This window comes from Lynx canadensis, chromosome A2, assembly GCF_007474595.2.
Source record: "Lynx canadensis isolate LIC74 chromosome A2, mLynCan4.pri.v2, whole genome shotgun sequence".
NCBI classification, from domain to species: Eukaryota; Metazoa; Chordata; class Mammalia; order Carnivora; family Felidae; genus Lynx; species Lynx canadensis.
The window spans coordinates 20,564,376-20,587,407 of NC_044304.2; the positions used below are offsets into that span (position 1 = coordinate 20,564,376).

Genomic DNA, 23,032 nt, shown 5'->3' on the forward strand with positions numbered 1-23,032 from the left:
TGGGCACTGTCCTCACCTCTGTGCCCCACCCCTTACCCTTGAGGAAGACTGAGGGACTCTGGAACTCCCAGACACCACCCAAACCTCTGTCACTCAGGAGTCCGCAAAGGAAGCAAAGGGAGCCAACCCGGGAGGTGAGCTCATGCAGTGAGGCTAGTCGTGGAAAGCAGCCTCTCCCTGCTCATTGGTGAGTCTTCCAGCATCTGTGAAAAGGACCCCTAGATCACCTGACGCACCCCCACAAGAACATGAGGGGAAAGGTCACGGCCTCTGTCTGGATGCATGCTGAATGCCTATCACCAGGCAGGCAGCCCTGGCAGCCACAGGGCCCACCCTGGAGTCCTTCTTCCAGGGGAGGGGAGATATAAAGGCGACTCATGGAAAGAAGGACCTGAGGGAAGTCCTGGCCTCACGTGCGGTGCTGACCTCTGTTGCCCATCCCACGGGACAGGTAGATGGGCAGTGCCTAAAGGCTCCCCTGTATAGAGATGGAAAACCAAGGTTTACTCAGATCCACACAGATGGAAACAGGCAAAGCTGGGTCAGAGCAGCTGGGGCTTCTGACTCCTGGTCAGGGCTTTTCTCTGGATCCCACAGGCCTCCAAGGTCAAGCCACCTTTCTCAGGAAGAGAAGACTTGGGGCAGGTCCAGCAGGTCAGTGACCCATGGTAGCCATAGGACAGGTGCGTCCGTGTGTGTGTGTGTGTGTGTGTGTGTGTGTATGTATGTATGTATGGACAGGGTCACGAGAGAAAGAGGGGGTACACAGCCCCCCACTCAGGACCTCAGCCCCAGGAGTTCCTGAGAATTCCCATGATGGGGTTTTGAGGAGCAAAAAGTCGCTAAAGAGAAACCTAAACCCCATTATTAGGAAATACTTTTTTCAACAACCATTAAGATGACTGGATTCAAAGAACAGCTATCACAGTAAGTATACAACTTTGAAGGGCTTCAATCTTGGCCCAGTGCCTGGGTTTGGGTTCAAGGCTCCCATCTAATGGGCCCCATGACCCATCCCTGATTTTCAACAGCCCCTGGGCACCTCAGTTCCCCATCACCTCCTGGGCTCCCCTTCCTGGATCTGGGGAAAGATCTCTTCCTTTTCTCCCTGTTGTCCTAGCGCCTAGCCAGACCACTAGAGTCTCACTGGCAGCTCAAGAGCATTCCTGGGACTCAAGTCCAGCAGTTGCAGAGGCCTGTGGAATGTCCACTCCTGACACTCTTGTGTCACCTGGCCACCCTGGTACTTTCCCACATTCTCCTGGGAGCACGTCAACTTCGTGCTGTGCTTTATGAAATAGCTGGTGCCGGTCCTGCTAACCAAGAGCTTCCCAACAGTGCTCAGAGGACATAAGCTGGGTTGGCTGTCCCCGCTTTACGAGGGAGGAAACTAAGGCTCTGGGGAGCAATGTCACCTGCCTAAAGTCACCCAGGTGATTAATGGTGGGGTTGGTCCTCAAATCCAGGAGGGCAGGTGTGTCCAGGCTGATGGGCAGGTGGCTCACTCTGCTCCCCGGAGCTGGTAGGGATGTGTAAGACCAGAGAGACCCCAGCTGTTCAGAACATGGCATCCAGCTGGGATCAGGGTCCCCAGGAGCTCTCAGTGGAGGAATCCGTGAAGCCCTCAACAGCAACCTCACAGGAGTAAGGAGGGGTGTCTCCTATATAAAGAAGGGCCATGGCAAGGGGTATGCTCTCTGGCCAGGGACCTGAGGGTTGCCCGGCTCTGTAATCACAGAGCAAGAACATCTGGCCGTAACTTTCAGGAAGATCAAGTTTGGCTTGCAGACGGACTCCTGGATGAAGCCATTCCTGACCACATGAAAACTGTCTAGCAGGGGAAGCCCCAGGCTGAGTGGCCCCTGGGGCTGGCCCATGCACAAGCAGTTACTCTCACCCTATCCACACCTGGCATGGTGCCAGCTGCTGGGCACCAAGTGGGAGGATGACATGAGGGCCACGAAGGAGAGCCCTTGGAAAGCTGCAGGTCTCAGCCAGATGGCAGGAGGAGGAGGAGGACGGCAATGAGGACATGACCCCACACTCTGCAGACTTCCCATCTAAAACAACTCCCTGCCAGGCCAGGCCGGTCCAGACAGCACACCTGCTCCGGGGATGGCCAAAGGCCTGTGAACCTTGTAACGTGTTCCAAAGTTATCTCCCTGAATGGATACACTTTTGAAAAACAACATATGCACTTTATAGAAAAGGTGTTCCTAAAGAAATAAAATGGTAAAGGGGTGCCTGGGTGACCCAGTCGGTTAAACTTCTGACTTCAGCTCAGGTCATGATCTCACAGGTTGTGGGTTCAAGCCCCAAGTCAGGCTCTCTGCTGTCAGTGCAGAGCCTGCTTTGAATCCTCTGTCTCCCTCTCTTTCTGCCCCTCCCCTGCTCGCAATCTCTCTCTCTTAAAAATAAATAAGCATTAAAAAAAAAAGTAAAAACAACAACAAAATGGTACAACCCCAAATCGGGAGTCAAAGGGCTGCATTTTGGATGCTGCACATGCCCTAAGGGCATGTTGCTTTCCTTGGGATGACAGGCCTTATGGCCTGGCCTGGGAGGGAAGCCACCCGGCTCGCTCACTGGCCCCAGACACAGAAAGGGCTCAAGGAATGAAGGGAACTCGCCACCCCCACTGTGAGGGCTGAGGAATGGCTCTCCTGGGCAGGGAGGTAGTGGGGAGCCGGGAGAGCTATTTCTCGTGCTGCTGGGATCCCCCCGCCACCTCTGCCAGGCCATGAATAATGACAAGGGGCAGCACATGGCGCTGCTGGACACCACCCAAAGAGCCTCACACAAGCCGATGCATCTAATCCTCACAAGAGCCCATAAGAGGGTACTATTATCATTCTGTATTCCAGACTTGGAAACTGAGGCACAGAGGTTAAGTACCTTGCCCAAGGTTACTGAGATCTTGACCCAAGCAAGCTGAGTCACATCTCTCCATGGCACACTCAGCTGCCCAACCTCCGGGTCTCTGCTTTGCACAGAGGTGCCACTGAAGAGGACTGAGAACAGGTCCTGGGCCTTCATACTGGTGTAAATGGGCTACGAACATCCGGAGAGGAAGACTCAATCACTGGGCCACACCAGCCTGTTGAGCAGGAAGCCAGGCTCTGAGGACTGTGAGCTTCCACAATGGGGTGTCCTGCTCATATCACCCAGGGGCTGGAGGCTCTGTGACTCACTCAGTAAACATCCCCAGTCACTGCAGCCCCCACAGTGCTTCCCTGGAGGATATTCTGCAGGATGGACGACCGAAGGACCTGGAAGGCAGCTTCCCTCTCAGAAGCCTCTTTGAAGTAGACTTCCTTGCGGGGGGGGGGGGGGGGGGCGCGGGGAAGGGCAGCGAAGCGGTGAGATAGAGAATAGCATAATTCAGACGACTGTGAAGTGTGAGTCACTGTTGGGGTGGCTGACAGCACCTCTCCAGAGCAGAGAGGCACATTGGGATGGTGAGGAGCATTCACTGAGGGGGGCAGCATGTGTCAATACCTACAGACCAAGGAGGCTCAGAGGCCGCTGAGCAACCTGCATAGGTAGCTACACACAGCAGGGTTACCTGGCTCTAGGCCTCAGAGGAGCCTCCAGAGAGGGGACTGCCCACAGCCAGGCTGGTCCCAAGAGGAGGGAACTCCCAACGCCACTGGGGACAGCTCTGGCTGTGGCTAGGACACCTCAGCTAGAGCCCCAAATCCAGGAGAGGAGGTAGACCTGAAAAAAACCAGTGACCAAGCTCAAAGACAGCATCTAATTAGCACAAATGCAACTCCTACCACTTTGGAATGGGCTGAGGCCTCAAGTGGGGGCTTCATCTGTGGAACCCAAGTTTCCTCAGGATGTGTCAAGTCCATCAGGAACATGTCTCACTTGGTGGCATTCAGGAATGCACACCATTTGGCAAAGCAGGTGACTGGCTGATGGGCCTGGCATCTGGTTGAGGGCGGAGTGCTGTTTGGATCCACCAAGGGGCTGGACAGCCTGAGGTAGGACGAGGGTGCTACAGTCATCCAGACCCCGGGCCAGAGGCCCAGGCCACAAGAGAGCCTTCATTATTCTCTGTGATGCCAGTTTCTTACAAAGTTACTATCACACTCTGAACTGCTAACACATAACAAAACCTCCCATGTGCACTCCTGAAATACAGCAACGGGAAATGCTTTTAGTGCTATACTCCAAAGAAGTGATCCAATGAAGCTATTTTTAACCATCTTCTCAGACTTAATTTCCAATTTTATCCTATAAAGTTCTAATTGATTCCACCTCCCCTGATCTCTCACTTGACAAGGCTGTGAAGAACATGAGGCAGGCTTGGCAGTTTCTGACGCATCTGAGGTGGGGGATGTGCATGTTGCTCATACTTCTCTCTTAGCACGTGCCTTCTCAAGGGTTAACAGATTTTCCAAAATGTCTGTATGAGGTGCCCGCAGTTCCCCCGGCCTCCAGCCACTGATGCCTGGCCTTTCCCTTCAAATGTTCTTCCTTCACTGGGCCCAAGGTGTGCAGCACCAGCCGGGATGCTGTGACATTCCGTGGACCACGTGACATGACGGAGAAGAGCTTTTCTCATTTGGCCCCAGATCCAAGTGAGCCTCATCACCGGGTGGGCTCCAGAGGGAGGGAAAGGATGCCACACCACTTCAGCTCCATCTCCGTCAGAGATTCAAGGGTCCTTTGCCTTCTTCCCACACCCTTGCTCTACCCATGAGCTGGCATAGGAAAAGGCTGTCTGCACCCATAGCCTAGGCGGGGAAGGGTCTGAGGACCTTTAAATCCTGCCTTGCCCCCCCCCCCCCCCCCCCCCATATGCCCCATGTCAGCCACACTGGGCCTTTTGCCCATTGCCTGGATGTGCCCATGGCCCCCTCCAGTCCTGCAGGCAGGCTGCTCCCTCTGCCAGCACTGCTCTCACGCCCCTGGTATTGGCTGGCACCTTTCGCCAGGGCATTTTGCTCTTACGGAAACTGCTGTGCTACAATTCTGTATTGGGACCTGACAGATGTACACGTGCTCCAGAGGCCGGGGCCCACGTCCATCTTGACGATGGTGGCCAGCACACAGCTAACATTTATTGAGCAGCTACCTAGAGCCAGGCATAAGCCAAACACTTCCCACAGATTCATCTCCTTTGATCCTGACCACAAACGTGAGATGTGGAGTCCATGACCACTGCACATCACAGAGGAACCCACCAGGGCTTAGAGAGCCGAAGGGATTTTGCCAAGGTTGCTTGGAGGATAAGGAGCAGTGCCAGCTCAAACCCAGAGCCTGGGCTCCCAGACGCCTTGACTCACTGCTTACAGTTCCCTGGCACGTCCCTGGAGTGCCCACCCGGTGATGAGCAGGATGAATGGACAGTGTTTCCTCCAAAGCTCTGCTGCAGCCCAGGCCAGCCCTGGGAGGGCATACCCTGGCAGGATCTAGCACTGCTGATTTTAGGGTCCAGTGGCCTGGCCGGGGCTTGGATGGTTCTGAGAGCCAGGATCTCAGGGCAGGCACTGCCATTTCATTAATTTGGCCTAGAAAGTAGGTCCATTATGATTATGTTTTTTAAAAATCCAGCACTTGCTGGCCAACTCCAAATGGTCCAAATGCCAGGCCAAGTGCAGACGGTGGGGTGAACACACGTCAGGGCCTACCTGGGTGAGGACGTCCAGCTGGCCCACGATGTGCTCCAACGTGCTGGTCAGCGTCTGGGGCATGCTGATGGGCTCCTGGGGCTGGCTCTGCACCGACTCCTGACTCCTGCCTCTGCCTGGAGGGACAGGGAAATCCACTTCTGGCTAAAGACAACGAAAAGAAAGGGAGTCCTTCAGTCTTCATTCAGTGCTTAAAGAAACAACAGAGGAAGGAACAGCCCCTCTGAAGGATGAAGTAAAAAACCACCAGTAAACTGGAGAAAATGAGTTCCAAATATTGGCGGGAAACACAGTGAGGGGGTACTCCCACAACCGGGCCACACGCCCCCTTCCAGGACTTGCTTTCTAAGCAGAGGCTGTGAGTGAGGAGCGCAATCAGAGCATTTGGCAATGTGGGCCAGAGGGGCCTGGGAGGGATGTGCGGGTGGGCCGGTGAGTGCACTCCGCTGGCTCCTGGTGGCCATCAGGGCGGCCAGGCCAGCTGCTGGCTCTTCAAGCAGCCTACACCCCCCAGTAGGCCTCTCAGAGTCCAGAGACTCTGAAGCCCAGCCTGGCTCTGAAGCCACCCCTCTTCCTGGTCAGATCAATGCCAATTCCCCACCCCCCAGCGCAGGGATAGCCTAGAACCGGGGGGATGTTCTAATCCCGCCCTAGTGCACATCCCCTGGGAAAACAGGCATTCTGTGTGAACATCCTGGCCAGATGGCTGGTGGGAGTCAGAATCCACAGGACAGGCACCCTGGGCTCTTTAGACAGGATTCCGGGAATGTGAGGAATCAGTGTTTCTGCCTAAGATCCTTCTGCTCCCAAACGCAGAAGCCATCCTAACCTCTGTCCACGCCACCCCCCACAACCACTGAGCACAAGTGATTTCCTAAGGGGACTCATCCCAGTCCTACATGTGTCCCCCCAAATTCAGGCACCAGTCTGCACACAGATGAATGCCTCTCCTAACCTAGGAAGTGCTGTGCAGGGTGGGATTCCCAAAGACACAGTCAGCAGATGCCCCAGTTTGGTCTTGGAGCCTCCAATTCCTCCGTGGACATGACATATTTGGTGAGGCTCACACTCTTGGCCTGGCCCAAAGGCCCCAGTAACCCATAAATGCAGCTACACTTAGGGCTCGGGGCTTTAAACCATGACCTCACTAACAGCACTAACAGACATCCCAAATGTCACCACATTACTCCCTGACTTTGCTAGTCCTCCAGGGCTCTCTGCTGCCTTTGGGAGAAAATTCAAGCCCCTTGACAAGGCACCCCGCTTCAGCCTACCTCCTTTCACAGCTCCCCTCCTGCTTCTGCACCCTCTAGCCCAACTCCCAAAGTCCTCCCTATTGGGAGGCCTCCCAAGGGCCCTCATCCGCCCTTCCTTTCCCCTGGCCCCAGCATCCTGTCCTCCACTCACTTTGCAACCCTGAACTCCTGATCAGAAGCTCCTCTGTACTCCCACACGCCTGTGGCTGCCCCACCCCAGCCACTGCATCCCCAGGACCAGGACACATGAGTGGGATGGATCAATGCTGGCCTGCCCACAGGGCCTGCTGGCTGCCCATCCGTGCGTCTATGTCCCTCTTTCTCCTGCCCACAGTCATCACCCCTCTCCCTTCTGAATCTAGGACATTACTGAGTTTAGAGCTTGCCAACTACCCAGATACCACAGAGCGAAGGCTACTCTACCTGGCACCCCTCCACCCCTCAATGCCATGGCCAGTGGAGTATACTAGTTATGACTGGGGCTCACCTCGGATGCCTGCACACCTGTCCACTGTCTCACCCCAACACGGCTGCCTGCACACCTGCCACCAGCACCTAGCTTGCATCTCTGAGTCTCCCCATCTCTTGGATGAACCCACAGTGGCCAAGCCCTAGAAAGACGCTCTGCCCTGGACATGCTCACCTGGGTGGACATCAGAGTCCTTGAAAAGTATCACCCCAGGAGATGATTCCCAACCAGCCAAGGAGGGCAATTTAGCACATGGACCCTACTGCATATCTTCCTTTATTAGGAAAGTGTTCCAATCTCATAGATAACAAACTCTCCAGTCCACGTCCATTTGAACCTGGACAAATACAGGCTTTGGAGGTTACAAAGAAAGTGAATGTGAGACACATTCTTGAAAACAGGAACAGTGCCATGTGTGCAAACCCATCATGTGCGTGTCTGCTGTGGTGCTACAGCCGTTTTGTAAGACCCTAGCCCACCAGGGCTGGGGTTCCAGGCCTCTAGGAATCAATGCCCTTGGCTAGTGAAAGCCCTGACAGTTGTGGGTGTTTTGTTTTGTTTTTTCCTCTTCTTTTTTGTAATGTGAGTGCTTGACTTCAGCTTGACTGCTCAGGCATCCACTTCAAAGAGGCATCCGCTGGAAAAGGGCTATCTTGAATAAACACATTGCCAGCACACGACCAGATAAAGAGCCAGGTCACCTCCCACTGCAGAGGCTCCTTTGTCTTAGAGATCTTGGTAGATTTTTGATAACTGACCATTGGACCACTTGTTTTTCTTAAATTCCCACTCTTAAGTTTCAAATCCACCAATAAAGAGTGAGCCCTTAAAATTCCTAGGCCCCTACCTTCAATCCCAATAAAAGTAGAACCCCAGGCCTATGAGTGCCCACTCTCTCTACCCGCCAACCTCAACCATGTCGTGTGGCCTCACGTGTGCTATTTCTAGGTACTGAAAGTAATAAACCTTTATTTTTTCAAAGTTTCCTGATGGTTACTGCTGATGGGAGTCTTATAATCATTTAAGAACTAAGGGGCGGTTCAACCACAACACTGGTTATTGACAGAGACTGGCACACAATGTTAGATCCCAATGTCTATCCAGAAGTCCATTCCGAAAGGAAACATTTCAGAAGGCTTGACCAGCCGCTACCTCACTGCAGCAGCCCCCAGACCCAGGTGGCAATGTCAGGAGACACAGCAGAGTGCAGAGAGGATGAGCAGGGACTCAGGCTTGGCTCACATCAAGCTCCACCACTCACCGGCAAGGTGGCCCTGGGCAAGAGGCTTAACCTCCCTGGGCCTCCACCTCCTCATCTGCAAGATGGGGGTGATGATTGGGCCTGCCCCACAAAGGGCTGGGCTGTGAAAGGCACTTATCTGAAATCATCAGTGGACCTTTCTTGAGAAGTAGACACAGCCCTGTGCCCACTACTTCCAAAGGACCCCCACCTTTTGGACACGCACACTCTTCCTTTGGACAGTGAGTTCCCCGTGGCTCCCTCAGGAGAGGCCATGAGAAGGAGGGTGGGAATCAGGCAGCCCTCTGTCCCGACAGCCAGCATCCTTGAGGAGTGGTCAGACGGGCGCTGCCTGCTGCCTGGGAAAGATGGAATGGAAATTCTGAGTGTTTCTGAAAAACGGCCCAGAAACTGACAGTGCCGAGCGGAGTCTCTGGAAGCCCAGTGATGGGTGTGTGTGTGTGTGTGTGTGTGTGTGTGTGTGTGTGTGTGTGTGGCGGGAGGAGGGAGCACCACTGACTCGCAACAGGAACCCTCCTTCTGAGCCAAAACCGAGCCAGCTCCAAAGGTGCACTGAGGACAGCAGCCATGTGTCAAGTCAGGGAGGTAGCCTTGGGAGGAAAGGAAAGCAGGAACCACCGTGTTTTCCCACCTACTCCAAGCTTCACAGGCTGCGTCCATTATACAATAAAGGAGACTGAGGCTCAGAAAGAAAGTGACTGTCGGAAGGTTCCCAGCCTCAAGCCTCACTCACAAGGTCCAGGGTCCTGCCTGCCCCAGGCTATTCCTCCGGCCATGCCGTTTGGTCCCTGTCCACCAGGACATGGCCCTTTTCTGCTTCCTTGTCCTCTCTCAACAGTGGACATTATAGCACTTAACACACCACCAGGCTGGCATATAAAGATGGCAGTCACTGCTGTCTACTTATTACCTACCATGTGCCAGCGTTTATACATGTCACTTCACTTAATCCTTATAGGGGCCCTTCACAGCAGGTGTTAGTAACCTTCTTTTTTCTTTCTTTCTTTTTTTTTTAAGTTTATTTATTTATTTTTGAGGCTGGGGTGGGGGGTGGGGAGAGAAAATCCCAAGCAGGCTCCAAGCTGGCAGCACGGAGCCCAACGCGGGGCTCAAACCCATGAACCCGTGAGATTATGACCTGAGCAGAAACCAAGAGTCAGTCAGACGCTTAACCAACTGAGTCACCCAGGTTCCCCTTAACCTTATTTTTCAGATGGGGAAGGAGGCTCAGGGAGGTAAGAATCTTGCTCGAAGTCACCCAGGAAACGATGGAGCTGAGATCAGAACCCAAAGTACAGGCAGTTCCCTGACATCAGGCAGCTACTGACAGGTGACATGGCCTGCAGTTTTGCTTCCACACGCCCAGCTTTTCTTACATCCTGTGTTTAACACTTTTTGCGTCATTCCCCCACCCACCTGCCCTGGAATGCCTGCCTGGCACAGAGCTGAACACAGAGCGGGCCCTCCACACACACTGGATGCCTCAAAGAGCCAAGCCCACCACGGTGACATTCCTGTGTAATGAAACCTTCCCAAGGCAAAGGGCCAACAGCCCCACCTGACACAGCATCGTGGCCACTCACCTGCACTCCAGCACCCTGGAGATGTGGTATTTCCCAGAGCTTGGCAAACAAGCGATAAGCAGAGATAAGATGACAAACAAGAGTGGGAAGGGACACACGCGCCAGGGCCGTGAGTAATGATAGTGATGGAATAACTGGAGCAGCACTGAAGGAGGAAAATCCTATCAGTGCTTTGCCCGTTCAACATCAAAGGGTCCTGGGGCCCTGCCTGGTGGTTCGCAGGCATAGCATGCATGAGTAAAGTCACATTAGCCTACATGTACATACCTACAGAGCTGTACCAAGTTGTCATCTTTCACTTGTGCCAAATACAAACATCTCATTATTTATTACTGTTATTTTTTATTTTAGAGAAAGAGGGAGAGAGAGTGTGCCAGTGGGGGAGAGGGACAGAGGGAGAGAGAGAGAATCTTAAGCAGATTCCACACTCAGCACGGAGCCTGACACAGGGATTGATCCCATGACCCTGGGATCATAACTTGAGCAGAAATCAAGAGTCAGCTACTCAACTGACTGAGCCACCCAGGCACCTCAAATATAAACAGCTTAACATCAAAATAAAAAAAAGGTGGGGAAGCTTAGTTGGTTAAGCGTCCAATTCTTAATTTCAGCTCAGGTCGTGATCTCATGGTTCAGTTCGTAGGATCGATCCTTGCGTCGGGCTCTATGCTGACAGTGCTGGGGCCTGCTAGGGATTCTCTATTCTCTCCCTCTCTCTGTTCCTCCCCTGCTTGTACTCTCTCTCTCAAAATAAATACACAAACATTAAAAAAAAAGTGGGGGGGAAGGCACCTGACTGGAGTGACTCGCTTGATTAAGCATCCGACTCTTGATTTCAGCTCAGGTCATGCTTTCACGGTTTGTGAGATAGAGCCCTGCATTGGGCTCTACACAGACAGCATGGAGCCTGCTTGAGATTCATTCTCTCTCTCTCTCTCCCCCCCCCCACTTGCATGCTCTCACTCTCTCTCTCAAAAATAAATAAAACACTAAAAAAAATTTTTTTTTAAAAAGGTGAAAACTCAGAAAAGACAAATCTGTTTAACTGTGGAAATCTCATTTGGGGTGTGTAGGGGTCCCCTCTCACCCCACCCTGGTGTGGGATCCTGGGCTCTCATAGTAGGTTAAATTGCTTGTCTCAGTTTCTGCTGCTGCCAGCCTATCACATGCCACCAGGAACTCACACTTTGCACACAGTAGAAACTGAAGAAATATCTGTGGTTGATCTCAGTCACTTAAACACATGGGTCACTAACCATAAATTTTCATTAAAAAACACAACAACAAATCGCCTGCAGGTCTTCCTTGTGACAAGAAGTCAACCCATCTGGACTGACTATGGTCTCACTTATTCATCATCAAGATGCAGATATGGATAAGGAGCCTCTGCCTAGGATGTAGAAAGTTGGGTAAAACATTAACCCCATCCTAACAAGAAAAAGACTAGCAATCCAAAAGAATTACAATATAGCAATTGCAAGAATAGCAATCCAAAACTTTCTTAAATCAGAGAACTTAAGTCACAAAGCAAACAGCTAGCCTGAAATCTAAGGAAAGGCAGACTCATCTAAGGAAAACAGGAAGTGAACATCAGCTCACCTATGGCAAAGCACGGGAGGAAGGGGAACTGGGTGCTATATAAGTGGGTAAGAAGAACTGAGTTAAGCCAACAAACTGCTAGAGGCTGAGTATAGAGAGTGTGAGAGTGAAGAACCCCTGGGAACCACAGACACAAATGGAGTTTGCATCCACTCACAAGTTTTTCACAGACCTCCACTGGGAATTCATGACAAAGATTGGCAGCAGGGCAGGAGATGGGAGAAAACCATCCCTGAGGGTGCAAACCCAGAGGAAGGCAGCTGACACGGAAAAGGCATGAAACCCTAACAGGACCCTTCTCTCCTACAGAACAAAACCCATAAGTTATTGGGAGATGAGCAAAGAAAAAACCCCGCTGCCCCTGGTGAGGAGAGGCAAGAAACCATCCTGAGCCAACATCACTCAGGCTTCCTAAGGCTGAGGGAGGGGATGGGCTGCTAAGAATGCCCTACTTCTAAGACCCAGGGATATAGGGCATGTCTAAGACTAAAGCTGGGGCCAGGCTAACAGAGAAGACTTGCAACAAAGCTAGCCAGCACCAACAACCTTGCACCAGCAGCCTATTGCTAGGGGAGGTGTAAGAGCATGGAAATAGATGCCCTCTGAGGAACAGGCCCCCAAGGAAGGTTGAAAGCTGGGGGTGGAGCAGGAACATTGAGAAAAACCCTCCAACACCCAGACCTCACCTAAGTACACAGTAACACTAAACTCAGCTCAACTCCTGATAAGACTATTTACTTCTGTCTCTACTGTCCTAACCATGATGTACAGCATTTAATCAAAAATTACGAGACACACAAAAGGCAAGGAAAAAGACACTGTCAGACAGAAAGTAATCAGCAGAATCAGAGGACTTCGATGTTGGTACTATCAGACATACAATTTAAAATAACAATGACTAACATGTTAAAGGTCGAATAGGAAAATGTGGACAATACACACAGACAGATCCGGAATTCCACCAGGGAGGTAGAAATTACAAGAAAGAGTCCACGCAAATGCTAGAAATAAGAAACCCAGTAACTGAGATGAAGAATGGCTTTGACAGGCTATTTATAGGCTCAGCTCAGCTGAGGAAAATAAATCAATGTCCTTAAACATTGATCAATTCCTCAAACTGAAAGATAATAGGGGTGAAAAAAACAGAACAGAGCATCCATAAACTGTGAGACAATATCAAATTGTCTAACATGTATGAGTGGAATTCCAGAAGGAAAGGAGAGAGAAAAGAGACATTCCTTATAGACCAAATTTGCTGGTAGTGAATTATTTCAGCTTTTGTCCGAAAAAAAGTCTATTTCTCTTTCATTTTTAAGAGATATTTTTGCTAAGTACAGAATTCCTTATAGACCAAATTTGCTGGTAGTGAATTATTTCAGCTTTTGTCCGAAAAAAAGTCTATTTCTCTTTCATTTTTAAGAGATATTTTTGCTAAGTACAGAATTCTGGGTTGACAGTTTTTTCTTTCAACGCTTTAAGATGTTACTTCAATGTCTTCTGGATTGTGTAGTTTCATATGAAAATTTGTCTGAGATTCTTACCTTTGACCAGCTCTGTATATAATGTCTCTTTCCTGTCGACTTTCTTAAAAAAATTTTTTTTTCAACGTTTATTTATTTTTGGGACAGAGAGAGACAGAGCATGAACGGGGGAGGGGCAGAGAGAGAGGGAGACACAGAATCGGAAACAGACTCCAGGCTCCGAGCCATCAGCCCAGAGCCTGACGCGGGGCTCGAACTCACGGACCGCGAGATCGTGACCTGGCTGAAGTCGGACGCTTAACCGACTGCGCCACCCAGGCGCCCCTCCTGTCGACTTTCAAGATTTTCTCTTAATGTTTGATTTTCAAAAACTTCAATATAATTTGTGCAGGGTTTTAGTTTTGTTTTTTATTCAGCTTGCTTGTCCTTTCTCTGAGGTTTTTGGATCTATGGTTTGACACCTTTCATTAATTTTCAAAAATCCTTGGTCATTATCTTTTTAATAGCACAAAAATCATGAATTTTTTAAAAAGTTTATTTATTTTGAGAGAGAGTGTGCATAAGCATGAGTGGGGGAAGGGCAGAGAGAGAAGGAGAGAGAGAATCCCAAGTAGGCTCCATGCTGTCAGCATGGAGCCTAACCCAGGGCTTGATCTCACAGACTGTGAAATCATGACCTGAGCTGAAACAAAGAGTCAGATGCTTAACCGATTGAGCCACCCAGGCACCCCTCATGAATTTTATTATTACTTTCTTATGGTTGTTCTAAAAAACTGTCACACTTGATGGCTTAAAACAAGAGAAATTTATTCTCAGAGTTCTAGAGATCAGAAATCCAAAATTAAGGTATCAACAAGATCCCTTCCCTCTGGAGGCACTAAGGGAGAATCCGTTCTTGCCTCTTCCACCTTCTGGTGGCTCCAGGATTCCCTAGTTTATGCATAACTCCAGTCCCTACCTCCATCTCCACATGGCCTTATCTTCTTCTCTCTGTGTATCTCTTATAAGGACACTTGTCATTGGATTTAGGGCCAATTAATTCCATCGTCAAAGATCCTTTTCCCAAATAAAATCACAATTGCAGGTTCTGGGGGTCAGGTCACAGACATATCTTTTGGGGGGGGCCACCATTCAACCCACAACAAAATGCTTAGATATAAGTCTAATAACATATATGCAAAAAAACTACCATACGTTGATGAATAAAATCAAAGAAGACCAATATCAATGAAGCACCATGTTTATATACTGAAGGCTCAATGTTATTAAGATCTCAATTCTCCCTGAAATCAACTATAGAAATCAAGAAGCTGATTCTAAAATCTGTATGAAAAGGCAGAGCAACTAGAGAAGCCAAAACAATTTTGAACAGAAGAAGAAAATGAGAAAATTCACATTACCTGATTTCAAGACTTAGTCTAAAGCTACAGCAACCAAGACAAGCGTGCTACAGGTGAAAAGACAGACAAATAGAACAATGGAACAAACAGTGTCCAGAAATACACCCACAGATATCTGGTCAATTAATTTTTAACACAGTTACACAAACAACTTAGTAAAGACAGTTGCAGGAACAACTGGCTATCCATATGTAAAACAATGAACTCTGTTACATACTTTACACCACATACAAAAAGTAACTCAAAATGGATCACAGACCTACATGTAAAACCTAAAACTATAATATTTGTATAATTTTCTTTTCTAAAACATAGGAGAAGGTCTTTGTAACTTTGGATTAGGCAAAGATTTCTTAGATATGACACTGAAAGAATGGCCCATAAAAGAAAGCACTGATAAAATGAACTTCATTAAAATTTAAAACTACTATTTGAAAGACAGTTAAGAAAATGAAAACTCAGGACGCCTGGGTGGCTCAGTCAGTTAAGTGTCCGACTTCAGCTCAGGTCATGATCTCACTGTTCATAAGTTTGAGCCCACATCAGGCTCTGCACTGCCTGCACGGAGCCTGCTTGGGATTCTGTCTCCCTCTCTCTGCCCCTTCCCCATTCTCTCTCTCTCTCTCTCTCTCTCAAAATAAATAAATAAACTTAAAAAAAAAAAAAAAAGAGGGGTGCCTGGGTGGCTCAGTAGGTTGGGCGTCCGACTTCGGCTCAGGTCACGATCTCACGGTTCCTGAGTTCGAGTCCGGCATCAGGCTCTGTGCTGACAGCTCAGAGCCTGGAACCTGCTTCAGATTCTGTGTCTCCCTCTCTCTCTGGCCCTCCCCCGCTCACACCGTGTGTCTCTTTGTCTCTCAAAAAATAAACATTAAAAAAAATTAAAAAATAAAGAAAATGAAAACGCAAACTACAGATTGGGAGAAAATATTTATAAGTCACATATCAAGAATATTTTAGAACTGTCAAAACCAATGAGAAAAAAACCTAATACTCAAAAAACAAATAAGCAAAGATGTGAACAGATACTTCATCAAAGAACATATAAAAATGGCAATGATACATAAAAAGATGCTCTGCATCATTAGTCGTTAGCAAAATGCAAATTAAAATCACAGTAAGATACCAGTATACACCTATTAGAACAGTCTAAAGTTAAAAAGACTGACCATACCAAGTGCTGACAAGGAGGTTAGAGAAATTCAAACTCAGACACTGCTGGGGAGAATGTAAGATGGTACAACCACTTTCGAAAACAGTCTGATAATTACTTGACAGGCTAAACATATACCTATATGTCCCAGCCATTCCACAGCTAGGTATGTACCCAAGAAAAAGGGAAATTATGTCCATAGAAATATAAGTACATAAAAGTTAACAGCAACTTTATTTGTAATAGCCCAAAATTGGGAATAACAGCAAGTGTTCAACAACAGCAGACAAATGTGCTATAATCCATTCAATGGAGTACTCCTCAGCATTAAAAACAAATGAACTACTGATACATGTTAACAACAAGGGTGAATCTCAAAATAATTAGGCTGAGTGGGGCGCGGGGGGCAGGGGGGGGGGACAGACCAGAAAGAATATATAACTACATGATTCCATTTATATCAAATTCGGAAAAACACAAACCAATCTGTAGTGACAGAAAGCAGATTAGTGGTTGCCAGGGGCTGGAGGTGGAAGGAGTGGATTGATATAAAGTGGCAAAAAGGAACTTTTGGGATGATGGAAATATTCTGCACCTTGAATGTGGTGGTGATTACATAACTGTATATGTTTGTCCAAACTCCTAGAGCAGTTTTTTTTTTTTTTAATGGTGAATGCTGGAGCTCATGGCTGGCTCAGTCAGTAGAGCATGAAATGCATGATTTTGGCTCAGGTCACAATCTCACAGTTTGTGGGATCAAGCCCTGCATTGGGGTCCATGCTGCCAGCGCAGAGCCTGCTTGGGACTCATTCTCCCTCCCTCCCTCCCTCCCTCCCTCTCTCTCTCTCTCTCTCTCTCTCTCTCAAAATAAATAAGCTTTAAAATAAGTAAATAAGCAAGCCTGACTTTATTTATTTTTTTAACGTTTATTTATTTTTGAGAGAAAGAGAGAGAGAGACAGAGTGTGAGCTGGGGAGGGGCAGAGAGAGAGGGAGACACAGAATCCGAAGCAGGCTCCAGGCTCTGGAAGCTGTCAGCACAGAGCCTGACGCAGGGCTCGAACCCACGAACCGCGAGATCATGACCTGAGCCGAAGTTGGACGCCCAACCGACTGAGCCACCCAGGCACCCCATGAAAGCCTGACTTTAAAAAAAAAAAAAAAAAGATGCAGTTACAACTGAAATGCCCCTGAAGCCCGACCTGCCCATCATGACACTGCATACCCATCACAGTCACTCTGTACTCAAGGTGAAAATCACTACGTCTCCATTGGACATCACCAGGGGGCAAAACCCACGGCTGAAGGCTCCAGGTGAGGTCCATGAGGTCCACCATTGGTATGGTGATTATAGTTCCAAACCAGACTCACATTTCAGTACAGTTCAATTCCCAAAGCCTCAATCTCCCTGGTCATCAGTGGAGGTGCCCAGGCAGCATTTCCCAAGCAGCGGCTGCCAGGTATATGGAATGTTAGGCCCCAGCCACTTAGGGGTCCCTATGCAGCTTGACAGTCATGAACATGCAAGGTCTGCAAACACCTGGCCGGCAGCCAGTAGTGGCTGGAGATTTACCACAAAGATGCTGTGAGCCAACGTGACAGAACTCCCCACTATGGTAAGTGGGGTGGTCAATTATTAACACCTGTTCAAGATGGAAATTTCTCCTCTTCTCTCAATCTCTAACACTGGACCTTGCCCCCTGCTCAGCCTATTCTGGAAACTGAAACTGTAATAGACAAAAGTATCCAGGAACTGGTCCACGGCTTGACTCTGGACCACAAAAGGGAGAGGAAGGTGACCTGGGCCCAAGATCTAGGCTGCCTCATTGGTACCCAACTCATACAGACCCAGGAAGCAGCCCGACTGGCCACCGCCCACTAAAAACACTGAAGTGTGTCACTGTGTTTCCAAAACAGGGCTGAGCACAAAACTGAAAGAAATGGACAGACACACGCACCATGATTAAATCTTTTCAACTTAATCTTTCATTCAACTGCTCATTGCATAGTCTGCTAAGTGAAGGTACAGAGATTCACGGACACGTTTCTTACAGTCTTTGCCTCAGGCCTTTGGCTTTGACAATTTGCCCTCATGAAAAGTTAATAGGTGTCTATGTCTGCCTGCCTCTGTTTGCTAAACCTGATGCTGGCAAGGAGAGCAGAAAATAGGACGGAGCTCACTTGAGCTCACCCTCCTCTCCAGCTCTTCAAATGGAAAAAGTCATGGCCATTTTCTCAAATCAGAGCTCAAAAGAAACCTGGTACTGAATTCACCACACATATTTGTGGACTAGATATACAACAGTCTTGTCTGCCCTATAATTTAGAGTTCCGGCCTGGAGTCCAACAAGAGAGAAAACTTCTGGTTCTAAACATAGCCCTGAACCCAGGAGGAATTCTGGTGTCTTAAAATCATCTAATTGTTCGGCAATCTTGCCAATGTTCTTCCAAGCCAGCCTAAATATCAGTATGGAATTTGGTTACTGTGTTGGCTTTCATCTAGAGTATGAATGTGCAGGGTGCCTTCGTGTGTTCCCCACAGTAGGCTCCCAAGGAAGGCGGGGTGCCGGGTCATCTGTGTGCACAGAGGGAGCCAACAGGCTCAGGGGCACAGGGGCCTGGGGCCAACAGGGCAGCCTCAGAATGGAATCAAACGCTCCATAACGATGGATCACATTTGGGTCTAAAAGCCACCCTTTGATTCCAGGCCCCCGCTGATGGGAAGGGGAAAGAGTATTCTTTGAAGTGAGAATTGTGAAGGGGTCAAAGGATGGGTCTAAAATGGATGAGGGATCCATGTGCCCGACCCACCCTAGAACTGCAGATAGCTCAGGGCGCACTTTCTCACCTCACGGTCCTCTCCTCAGGGAGTGGTCCCTTTGAGGCAGGTGGCATCCTATCACACCTGTGTCACTCACAGACGCGCCTGGCACATGGGAGATGCTAACTGCACAAACCAAGGTGCCCCACCTCCTCCCCCAGGCCCAAATCAAGACTGAGGCCCCCACACCCAGGGTCTAACAGCCACTCCCAGGCTCTAGCCCCCGCAACCTCCGGCTATCCCCCAGCCACACTCTCTGGGAGTTTCCAAGTACTGCCCCACATACAAGAGGGCTGATGTATAAAAGCCAAAGTTTTCAAAGGAGTGAAAGCATTGCCTTGATAAGCAGGACCTGGGAAGTCATTCTGACATCCAAATATGCCCCTAAGAGAAAGCAGTGGAGCTGGAAAGATTTGTCTCACTGCAGGGACACAGCCAGGTGAGGGAAACTCTGGGGAGAAAGGAGCAAGGATGAGCCAGGAGAGGAAGGCTAAGCAACTACAAATGGGTGGAGGCCATGAGAAAGCAAGCAGGCTATCATGCAGCAAGAACTTCCCTTGGCACAGAGGGGGTCCCTGGCCCTCCTCTCTGGAAGGGCTCTGAGGGAACAGGGAAACATCCCAGGCCTTTAGGCACTGAAGCCCTCCAGGCCATCATACCCAGTATAGCTAGAAACACACACAAGTGGGCCGCAAGGCAGAGCTGGGGGCCAGGGCCAGAGCCAAGGAGGAACCGGACAGCGGTGGGGGTAGAGTCTTCCACACAACCCCAAGAGGCCTCGGGAGAAGGCAGGCCGGTCACGGGCCTGTGCTCATGCTAGAGGACATCTGCTGAGTCTGCCCCGGGGTTCCTGGAGCCAATGCACCTCTGAAGCATTCGCACAAGTGACAACACAGACAACCAGATGAAGCCACTGCACAGTCTCCATGCCAGTGACCAATACCTCGGCCAGCTCATTCTATCTGAACATGACCTGCTTCTCTTGGGGCCAGCTCTTGCTCAGTTCCGTTCCACAAATGTTACTGAGGGCCCACTCCAGGCTGCGCACTGAGCACCTCAGGGTTACCTACCCCCTCCCTTGAGCCAGAAACACCTACCCTTCCACAGCAAACACCTGGGCCGAGGCACTCTGGGAGGGAGCTAAAGCCCAGTGTTGACTGGAGACTTTCTTTTAAAAAAATTAAACTGCTTTGAACTAATTTTAGACTTAGAAAAAAGTTGTAAAAAATAGTACAGAGAATTTCCATATATCCCTCCCCCAGGCTTCCCCAGTGCTAACGTCTTACATAACCATTAGTACAATGATCAGACCAGGAAATTAATCTTGGGACAATACCATTAACCAAACTAAGGACCCCACTTGAGCTCCACCAGTTTTCCTACTAATGTCCTTGGATCCTGCTGTTCCAGAATCCCATCTGGGACCTCATGCTGCATATAGTTATTTCTCCTTGGTCTTTTGCAACCTAGGTCAGCTCCTCAGTTTTCTCGTGTCTTTCATGACCTTGACACTTTCATTTTTTTTTTTTAATTTTTTACATTTATTTATTTTTGAGAGACAGAGCGTGAGCAGGGGAGGGGCAGAGAGGGAGACACAGAATCTGAAGCAGCCTCCAGGCTCTGAGCGGTCAGCACAGAGACACGGCTCTGACCTGAACTGAAGTCGGACGCTTAACTGACTGAGCCACCCAGGTGCCCCAACCTTGACACTTTCAAAGAGTACTGATCAGTTATGTTGTCAAATGTCCCTCAATTAGGGTCTGTCCGAAGTTTTCTCAGGATTGAATCGAGGTTAGCATTTTTGACAAGAACACCACAAAAGCCAAGCACCTGACATCACAGAACTCATGCAAACAGGACATATTATTAGTGGTGCTGACCTTGATCAATGGTGATGGTGACCTCTCTGCCAGGTTTCTCCTATGCGAAAATACATCTTTCCCTGTGTAGTTAATCTTGGCTTTTAAAATGTGGCTTTTTAAGAGGGAACGTGTTGCTGTCATTACAACTACACGCTGTCAGCCCAGCCTGCTGCTGGCTGCAGCTGCCCCACAGATGAGAGGCAGCTAATGAAGATGAGCGGCAGAGCCGACATCTCTGGAAGACGCCGAAGCTCTCGGTGACAAAGAGGAACAGTAGCAGTTTATTTATAGATCCACTTGAAGACAGCTCATTGTAACTACTGGGGTTGAATTTTTAAAACCTCGGGAACAAAGGCTGGCTATTTTAAACTCTCCTTGCAGTTAGTTCAATGGAGAGTGTTAGAGGCAACGACCACACCCAGGCATCACTTCCAAGCTTGGCAATTCATATTTTGTGTAGCATCTCAGGACACGAGCAAAGCCTGCCAGGACAGATAACCATGACTGGCTCTGCCTACCCTGCAGAGGCGGCGGGACTCTTCTGGGCCAAAGCGCTCACCCCCAGGGAGGAGTCTAGGGAGGCTGCATCCCGTGGGGTCTCCCAGCCTCCCCTTCCTGGAAAATTAACTTGCATACAGCTGTTGTGAACCAAGGTTACATCACCTCTCTCCCTGCCTCCCCCACAGGCTGCAAAGAGGGACAGCGCCCCCCAGCGGATGCCCGCCCCAGGACAGCTGGCAGCAGCTGATCCATCTCCAGGCTGGAGCAAGGGGTTCCTGGAGCTCACAGTACACAAATATCCCTAAGGATGGTGGGAGAGAGGCATCCCAGAGCTCCTCCTGCCCCCAACCTACCTGTACCTCTGGGTCAAGACTGCTCAATCTCTCCATGCACCAGAACCACGGTGGGGAGCAGAGATTGGACTTTCTCAAAGCCTCCCAAATCTTTATTTGAACAAGAAGCACAAAGCCATATTCTTGACACATGTGAAAAAATGTGAATATGGACTAGACAGATGATAGTAAGGAATTATTAATTTTGTTGGGTGTGAAAAGAGCACTACAGTTATACAACGAAGAAAAGTCTTTATTTAGGGTAAAATAATGTATCTGGGATTAAACAAAAATACTCCGACTCCACTAAAAAAAAAAAACAAAACAAAACGTGTGTGGGGTGGGGGTGGGGGAGATGAACAAAACAGATTGGCAAAATGCTGAAGCTAGATGAAAGGTACATGGGGGTCTGTTATACTAGTCTCTCTACCTTTTGTGTGAGCTTGAAATTTTCCACAATTCAAAGGTTTTTTGTTTTGTTTCATTTAATAAAAAAGAAAAAGTTCCCAGGTGACTGGAATGAGCGGTGGCCACGCAAGTGGGACCCTAGGAAGAAGTTGACGAGGGTCCCCAGCCGGGTGTCCTGGCACTTTCAAGTCCAGGAGGTAGATCTGTCTCAATCCATGAATGTTCAGACCAGCCTTTGGCATTGCCGCAGAGAAAGCCCCCAATGTCACCACAAGCATTCTGTGAACCCTGCAGCAATGTCCAGACCTTCAAAGAAACTAATTTTAAGATAATCTCCATGGAAACCATCTATTCTGATTTTTTCCATGGTAACCAATGAGAACATAAACACAAGCACTATCTAACACCCTTACAACACATGGGCCAACGCTGCCATCCAATCTGGAAAATATAAACTGCAAAGGGCTTTTTTCCATTGAAAATGAGAAGTACTGAAACTTCTAGTCCAGATATGCAGATTCTACCATGCTCCACTGCCCAGTCACTGCCCATACCACCCCATGCACCTGCCCCCAAAGTGGCAAACCAGGCCAGAAAGTGATTTCCTTCATTTAGCCTGGGACCATCAAAAATGCCAAAAGAAACAGCCAGGGCCTGCCTCTTGCCTCACAGGTTCAACCCATGCTGCCCACAGACTGCAGGCACGTGTCCACTGAGCTCTGATTTCCAGAGCATTCTGGGTTCCAGCTACATGCTGGGCACCACAAGAAGACCAAGGCCCCAGCCCTCTGGGGAGACCAGACAGACCAGTGAATAACTGACTACAGGAAAGAGGGGTTGCTCCAGCAAGCAGAGCGAGTGCTCCAGTAGGTGGGGCAGGAAGAATTCGCAACCCGAGGGCCTCCCAGGGAAGGCCGCATGGAGGAAATGTCATCTGGAAAGAAGCTGAAAGGCTGAGTATAGTTCTGCTGGAGAACAGAGGGCGGGCGGCGGGGGGTGGGGGGGGTGGGGGGGGTGAAGGCAGCCCAAAGTCTTACTCAGACTTAAGCAACTGGGTCTATTTCCACTTGTGGCTCATTTCCTCCATTTTTAGGTTTCTGGGTTTGAAAAAAATAGCATGGAACTGAAGAAGACTCTCAAATCCCAACAGTCTCAGTTCTTGCCCACCCTCTCTGTTTTATAACCACACATGGCCTCTGTTGGCTCTTCCGTGAAGGAGACTTATCAGCGTGGCCTGACAGGGTTGTAGACGCTTGTTACCACTG

At 49.3% G+C, this 23,032-nt stretch overlaps 1 protein-coding gene across 3 annotated transcripts in view; it reads right to left on the reverse strand.

Moving 5' to 3' along the window:
• Positions 1-23,032, reverse strand: part of POC1A (POC1 centriolar protein A) — a 94,193-nt gene that overhangs the window by 14,730 nt on the left and 56,431 nt on the right. For all 3 annotated transcript variants that reach the window (XM_032592196.1, XM_030306932.1, XM_030306933.1), the window contains one exon: positions 5,643-5,786. In XM_032592196.1, the coding sequence (XP_032448087.1) occupies positions 5,643-5,786 (144 nt within the window). The remainder of the gene's footprint in view (positions 1-5,642; positions 5,787-23,032) is intronic.